The 8252-nt window shown below is 37.1% G+C and overlaps 1 protein-coding gene across 1 annotated transcript; it reads left to right on the forward strand.

The window, feature by feature from the left end:
- The first annotated feature begins 4821 nt into the window (after positions 1-4821).
- On the forward strand, positions 4822-6167 carry LOC103511975. The gene is made up of 2 exons (XM_008476727.2): positions 4822-4999; positions 5683-6167. Exons 1-2 carry the CDS (start codon positions 4843-4845, stop codon positions 5925-5927), a joined length of 402 nt encoding a protein of 133 aa, XP_008474949.1. The 5' UTR covers positions 4822-4842; the 3' UTR covers positions 5928-6167.
- Positions 6168-8252: the final 2085 nt, after the last annotated feature.

Below are 8252 nucleotides of genomic sequence, written 5' to 3' on the forward strand. Positions count from 1 at the left end.
GGCTAAATTTAGTATCGACCATTCTGTATACATTTCATAGCACGCGCTCAATATAGGGAAAATTGGAAACACTTCTTGGAACCTAATCAACTCTATGAGGATATGAAGAAAACGAAGAAGAAGAAGAAGAAGAAGGATGAGGAGAAAATGGAGAAGAAGAAGAGGAAGAAAAAATAATACCTCTGAAGAAGAAGAAGAAGAAGATGAAGAAATAGAAAAACGAATATGAAGAAGAACTGGCCAAGATGAAGGAAAAACAAACAAGCCAACTCATGTTAATGTAGTACCTATTCCTTCATTAGAAATAAATAATTATACCTAATATCAACAAGAACAACAAAAATAACAACAACAAAACAAGAACTAAGAGTAATAAATAATACTACAGTAAGTAGTGACTAATTAAGGCTATATTTAGTATCGACGATTCTGTATATTATACATTTCATAGCACGCGCTCAATATAGGGAAAATTGGAAACACTTCTTGGAACCTAATCAACTCTGTGAGGATATGAAGAAAACGAAGAAGAAGAAGGATGAGGGAGAGAAGAAGGAGGAGGAGAAAATGGAGGAGAAGAAGAAGAGGAAGAAAAAATAATACCTCTGAAGAAGAAGAAGAAGAAGAAGAAGAAGAAGAAGAAGAAGAAGAAGAAGAAGAAGAAGAAGAAGATGAAGAAATAGAAAAACGAATATGAAGAAGAAGAACTGGCCAAGATGAAGGAAAAACAAACAAGCCAACTCATGTTAATGTAGTACCTATTCCTTCATTAGAAATAAATAATTACCTACCTCTCTAATATTGGTAATAGGTGTGTAATACAGGTAAATAGGTATGTAATACATGTAATGGGTATGTAATACATGACTGAAAACGAGAGGAAGAAAACCTCCTCAGAAGTTATTCTTTAGCTTAGGAGGTGTTTATTTTATGTTCAACAATTTATAAAATAAATGGAATAATGTTCAATATTCAATATTCTTCTTCTACTTCTTCTTCCTCTTCTTCGTCTTTTTCTTCCTCTTCATGTTCGCCTTCCTCTTCTTATGGGCATGTGAGGGAAAAGTCATGGTCAACCCTTTCAAGAGACCCAAGTCCTATACATCTTTGTCCCTGGAATTCAAACCAGCTCTTACCAGGCTGAGACAGTCACCCGTCCAGATACCCAATTACACAGCGTTGCTCAACTTTAATGCTCCGGTAGAGATAGCATTGGACATACTTCTGCTTCTGGCTCTGTCAACTGGAATTCAAAGTATTGTACGTACACATCCTACACATACCTAGACATACAGATACACAATAAAATTACACATAGGTTTCTAGGTAACACTACTGCCTCCGGTAATAAACGTAAGAAGGTACCTAGGTAAGAAGTAGTACCTAACTCATTTACGCTCTCTGATCCCAAATGGGAACAAATATATTTGGGTTCAGTAGTAAGTTGTTATGACATATTTCTGATTTTAACCTCCTTAAGGAATCTCACTTCTCACCCACAATTCGATCGGAATTTGAACTATTATTTCTATAGCAATGTTGCGAAAGGCCGGCTTTCTAATCAACACTTTCTAATAATCGAACATTGTACAAGCGACATGTTGGTAAATAATACGCTTGGACATCAATAGAAAGGTTTCATACAAGGGGGTCTAGTCTTAACTTCGGTCCTTATTCAGCTCCTCAAAACAGGCAAATAATAATAATAATAATAATAATAATAAAATAAGGTTCGTTCTCGGAACGGCTAGCTTTCTCCTAACGTGTCCTCCTTCTCGCTTTGCTTTCGGGACGATAAACCGCCCCCATCTTATTTTTACTTCCCCGAAATCCCAAACGATCACTGAAGAAGTTGAGCATCTAATGAATCGTGTTTGATACCCGGGTGGGTGACCACGTGCTGATGTCGTTTCCTGACCCCACTCAGGCTGGGTGACGTTATTGTGACGTTAATGAGGAAGCAACGAAAATGACATCCCATTGGGAAAATATCATTTGATTGGCATTTTGATGGTCCGGACACAGAAAGTAAGCAAGTTATGTGGTGAGGCTGGTGGCTTGTCGCCAAATGGAGAGTAAAACCTCCGTCATTAAAAACTTTAGGAGTTATACTGTGACGTTAAATGACAAACAAACAAAATTTTCTTTTTCACTATGTTTTTCTCTCCAAAATTTCCTAGTTTATATTCCTAGTCCAGGATTATTGAGTAAATTTTCTTTGTGTTTCTTTAAAATAATAAAAGTAGAATATTGTTTTCTGCTGGTAAACTTTAGACCTTGTTCAGGACTCAGAATGCTGAACGGGGTCTATACATTTTAATTTCAGCAGGATGGGTTAGAAGTTGGAATTTAGAATCCAGTCCTGGGAAATGCATTCGGGAATACCCTGTCTCCTCCCAGTTTTCACAACTCCTTCAACGTGAAGTACTTGCGAAGTATAGGTACTTTCTTGTTCTAATGCACTTTCTTCTCAAAACATCCTGCTCTTCTGCATATAATGTCAACATCCAGATTTTCTTTTTCACTATGTTTTCTCTCCAAAATTTCCTAGTTTATATTCCTAGTCCAGGATTATTGAGTAACTTTTCTTTGTCTTCTTTAAAATAATAAAAGTAGAATATTGTTTTCTGCTGGTAAACTTTAGACCTTGTTCAGGACTCAGAATGCTGAACGGGGTCTATATCACATACAGGGTAACTAGGAATACTTAGTAAATCTGACTCCCTCTTTTTTTTTACAGAGGAAACTGTATTAATGGAGGTTTCGTCTTTCCTAAAATGAAAATTTGTATGAACGCCGTGTATCAATTTGAGTATGCAATGTGCAACGTACAATATATTAGTGGAGATGTCGCATTTTCGTGCATCAGGTTGTAGTCTAAAGTGGTTAGTGGAGATGGCTCTTTTTCCTTCATCAAGTTGCAGACGTGATACTTGCATCTTTCAGTGCGAAATTCAAATGTTGTAAACATGAATATTAACATGATGAAGATGAGACGTACAATATTCAATACTTCAGTTCTTTCTCAGAAACTACTGGTATTAAAGTTGCAGCTCTAATGTAGGTAGGCACCTACTAGGTACCTCTTTCTTTTTCCTTTGGTTGCCTCTTCTTCTTTTCGTCTTCTTCTTCTTCTTCTTCTTCTTCTCTTCTTCAAACTAACGCAAGCTGTCATGATAATAACCCTGAATGTGGATTGTGGATAATAATTTCTTTGATGTTATACCTAAGCAACAATTTCCGGTCAAGTCGAAATATTTGTCGACATATGTAAAATCGATTTTTTTTTTTTCTTTTTGTTTCTATACCTATATCACGCCTTTTTTACTTTCCTCATCCTATAATAAGGAAAGGGATGTATTTTTAACTCTAAATTAAAATTCCATACCTCGACTGTGGGATCGAACCCACTCCCTCCTGTTTACCAGGCGAGCGTCTTGACCACTACACCACCGAGGCAGGAAAGTAGTCTAAAGGAAAAGGACTAGCCCCAATCTTTTTCCACAAGAGCAACTCATGTGGGTATGTAGGTGGATATCTAGACTTTGCAGTCCCTAGCGATAGGGTAAGTTAAGAAGAGGGAGAGAAACCCCTAAAACCCTCTCACCAAAACCACTTTTTTTTAGAGATTTTGACAGAGGGAACTGTAACTGCTATGGTCTTATCGTCCCGAAAATCGAAGAGAGAAGGAAGACAGGATAGGAGAAAGCCAGCCGGAGACACACAGAGTGACACAACACCGGTGCTGGAACTCATACAAACATTGGACACCCAGAGTCATGGCTCTGAAGTCAAGGTAAGTAAAAAACATCTAATCATCCCAGGATCTAGGTAGGTACTAAAAAATATTTCCGTCTTTGCACTAGTGGCAATAACACATTGAATTTACCCGTTCTCAGTGGATCAGTGTTTTTGGTGGAGTGGTGGTAGCTTGTTGCTTGCTATTATGGGGTGCACTCAGCCTTGTGACAAAATGACAAAAATTGTTAGGTTGAAGTATGAGCAAAAAAAAAATAATTAAAATAAATAAAGCTTCTTCAAAGCTACTTGGTAGCAGTCATAGCATAACTGTAGTAAAGTGAAAAATGCACATTTATTATTATTATTATTATTATTATTATTATTATTATTATTATTATTATTATTATTATTATTATTATTATTATTGTTTTATTTTGATTTATCAAGAGTACAACATTACAAAAATAACTGTAGTAATAGAAAGTAATTAAGGGAATTTAAAGGAAGAGGTTTGATAGAGGGAACTGTAACTGCTCAAGGTTTTATCGTCCCGAAATCGAAGAGAGAAGGAAGACAGGATAGTAGAAAATCAGCCGTTCCGAGAACGAACATTATCCCAACAGGATAAAATCCGCCCTGGGTGGGAATCGAACCCGCGGCCTAGCGCTTACAAGGCAGACGCACCACCAACTAAGCTAACTAGGCTGGCGAGAGAACGAACCTTATTGACCAATATTAAAGCACTTTATACTGAGTACCTCAGTTTGCATTGAGTGTCTCTCTATCAAGTGTCTCAAATCTTGACCATTGGTAGCACAAGGTCCTTAGTCTGGGAAGTGCCTCTTGATGCGTATCAGAATATCTGGTAGTAATGAAAGCAATAACTAACACTGAATACTCGATGATTCTGCCAGTCACTATAATAGCTTTAGTAAGTTTGATGATCAGTTTCGTTTGATCATTAAATCACTAATGATCATTATTATTATCATCATTGATCAGTTATGAAATATGAAATGAGTATTAACTCTTACCTTCCTGCTTGAATACCGCCAGTTGTGTTCTCGTTAGCTTTTCAGACATTGCATGCGAAGGTGAAAAATGCTGATACGGTTCGTTTTGTGTTTGGTGATACTTTGTGTTCATATTAGTGTGGGGGATGCACGACCGGAAGTCTACCCCAGTCAGGATACACAGCGAGTGAGACGGTCTGTCATTTATGATCAGAATAATGATTGGGACAGCATCATGTTGAAAGGTAAGTAAAGAAATTTATGTACCTACTTGGCAATTGAATGAAGTGTCGTTGACAAACAAGACCTTTGTTTGACAAACAAACTTCTAGAATCTAGACTAATCTATTCTAACCAAACGTGAGGAACGAAATCTGGCTGGAAGACTTTAAACAGTTTATTAAACCAGCCTAAAATTTCACTAACTTAAGGAAAAGCAAAGGTGGATGGCAAAGGGGCATCCATTCGTAAAATGTCTGTAGTTAATACCAAATGTCAACCCAAAGAAATCACCCCGGGGTTGATGGTTGATTGAAAGGCTGAGGAAAAACGCCGACCTCGTCTGAACACGGGAAAAGAAAAAAAAGAAGAAGATAAAGTGGGGGGGAACGACATTTATTTTGTGACAAACACTAAAGTGGGAGGTAATTGGGCTCAGGTAGCTATGTCATGCTTGGGAGAGAATACGTAGTTTACAAAACACAGATTTGGAGAGAACTCGTTGTACTCTACCTGAACAAAAATTGGGTCGGGAGAGAACTCGGTGACGTCCCACTAAAGTACCTATTGTTAAATTTGATTTATATTATTTACTTGTTAGCTCATTACTATTGGAAATTGGGTTGGTCCCGTCAAATTAAGATATTTAAGTGACTTTTCAGTCTCATCCTAAAATCTCTAATTAAAAACCAACTCGTTCTGATTTCAGGCAAAGATCTCATCCACCAAATCAAACAGGTGGTACACAAGCGATGGAAAGGTGTGGTGGATCACAGCGAGAATGCTAAACAGGTGGACAATGTCATCTTCTCTCTCAGATGTAAACTGAACGAAGTCAAAGAGAAGATATATAACTTTGGACCGATCAAATATGTGAGAGACTTGTATGAAGAGTTTAGCTACTATCAGAAATACTTCCAGGAACAGAGCAAGAATCAAAACTGGGCAGGATAACGTGAAAGTGGATCAAGAAAATGAGAATCTATTCTATAAATTGGATCTAGAACTGTGGACCGAAGAAGTATGTGAAAGAATTGTGCGATGATTTTACCTGCTACCAACAGTAGGTACTTTTATGTAGCTAAAACAATATTTGTACAGGTACCACAACAATGTAGGTCATATTTATGGAAAATTTGGTTTTCCAAACCTCAGCAAAAAATAAATAAAAATTTAAAAAATAAAATAAAGATATAAAAAAAACAATGGAATACAATAAAATCCTAAATTTAAGCAAAATGGAAAAATACGTAATTTCACATTAAGTTAACACAAAGTAAACAAGGAGTGTATTAAGTTCCCTTTATTTTTGGAATGTTGTACTCTTGATAAATCAAAATAAAACATACGTAATTTCACATTAAGTTAACACAAAGTAAACAAGGAGTGTATTAAGTTCCCTTTATTTTTGGAATGTTGTACTCTTGATAAATCAAAATAAAACATACGTAATTTCACATTAAGTTAACACAAAGTAAACAAGGAGTGTATTAAGTTCCCTTTATTTTTGGAATGTTGTACTCTTGTCATTGAAAACAATAAAAACAACAAATTTAATTGTGTTAATGCTTGTCACTTATGTCGTTCCCCACTTAATATACAATACTTAATTATACTATACTTAATATACTTGACTTGGACTCGAACCACCAAACTTCGAATTACTCCACTGAGGTTGGATGCATTGCATATTGTACATTTCCTCTTTTTTACATAACAAAGCATATTAGTGGTTCAGTAAACTGTCGAACCCTTTCTGAAAAAGACCCACTCGAAAGGCCTGAACAAGTCCAAAATTTAACGAGAAAATTTCCCTTTATGTGTCGAACATTTTGCCAAATTTTGGGAGGGGGAAAAAAGAACACCCTGTATGTATTTGTGCGCCCAACGCGGAAATCGTTACAGGTACTTAAAACTCGTTAGGTCTGAAAAGTTCGTCTATTTCATATTGGTACTTCCTACAATATCTGGTTACCTCCAACCTCAGGCCTCTGGTTTATCATACTGTAAAACTCGTTTGAAGAGATTTTCTGACCTTGGTCATAATTTGATGTTACTCAGTGCTTGAATAAAATATCTTGAGGACGAAAATTCTGGTTGTGATATGAAATCATACATTTCTCGATGTTGAGTCAACTTCTCCGGTTTTGTATGTGAACCTTTTGCACTCCAATTGAAGAAAACTCCATAACCCCACCTTGCCGTTGACCACAAGTGGGCTTTTGAAGATGGCATTATTACCATGTCATATACATTGTTACCTTGTAGCTCGTATTTAGGATTTTTCTATTTTTATTGTTGGACCTGATCGGGGGTTGTCATATTGGCATGGTAGCCATGCTTTGGAGTGCAAAAGGTTAAGTAAGCCTTGACATCAGTGGTGTTCAAAGTGTGGGCCACGGGCTAACAATTTAACGCTTAATGAAGCTATTCGTAGCATTTCAGATCTCCGAAGATTCTGATCCTTGAATAAAGCGCAAGTTTTCCTGAAAGATGGAGACCTGTGCTCCAAAATTTCTTCGGGCAAAAACAGCGTGTTTCGTAGCGTAAAAATCGGACCTAACAAGGTAAATCTTTTTCGAACTTGAAAAAACACATCGAATCTGAACTTTGGAAATCGGAGATCAGGTCGACTCGAATCAAAATTTTGTGCTCTGGCTCGTGGTTTTAACAAAGCTGGCTGTACTTAGGTCTTTTTAGTTTCATCAACTCATTCTCAGTGGTGAAGTGGTTAACGGGAAAGAATTCGGACCCGGAGTACCTTAAAAACTACCTTAAAAAAAAAGGTCATGGGACCGAATTGGTGTTCTTCCAAAAGAGGCACGGTGGATAAGGGGCGATAAAGAAAAGGAAGGGGGTGAGAGAAAAAGAAAGGTAGAAGAGGGGGGGTAAGGAGAGAAAATGTAGGGGAAATTGAGAGGAAGAGAGGGGAAGAGAGGGGAAGAGAGTGGAGAGAGGTGGAAGGGGAAATCGATCAGCTGATATTTCGTAACGTGTTTCTTCTTCGCTTCTTCCTGAGTTGAACTGAGACATTGGGGAAACTTAAAAACTTTTTTCCAGCTGAGAATTACATTACTTTCTTTCCTGTAGGATAAGGAAAGTAAAAAGGGGAAAATTCAGTGTCACTGTTTTGAAAAGCGTAGGATACCTGAGATCACGATTTCTCGATTCTGCCTAAAGATTCCATATAAAGATAATTTGAGCTAGGACAAAAAAAGAACTACTAACAAGATTGAGAATCGGCCACACCAGGCTAACACATAGTTACCTGTTTACCAA

The sequence above is a fragment of the Diaphorina citri genome, unplaced genomic scaffold (genome assembly GCF_000475195.1).
Source record: "Diaphorina citri unplaced genomic scaffold, Diaci psyllid genome assembly version 1.1 scaffold775, whole genome shotgun sequence".
Classification (NCBI taxonomy): Eukaryota; Metazoa; Arthropoda; class Insecta; order Hemiptera; family Psyllidae; genus Diaphorina; species Diaphorina citri.

What these genes read in the sequence shown, in the direction of transcription:
- LOC103511975 (XM_008476727.2), top strand. Translation starts at nt 4,843, where the DNA reads ATGCTGATACGGTTCGTTTTGTGTTTGGTGATACTTTGTGTTCATATT. An exon ending in GGACAGCATCATGTTGAAAG is followed by an intron (nt 5,000 to 5,682) that starts GTAAGTAAAGAA and finishes TTCTGATTTCAG; the next exon opens with GCAAAGATCTCATCCACCAA.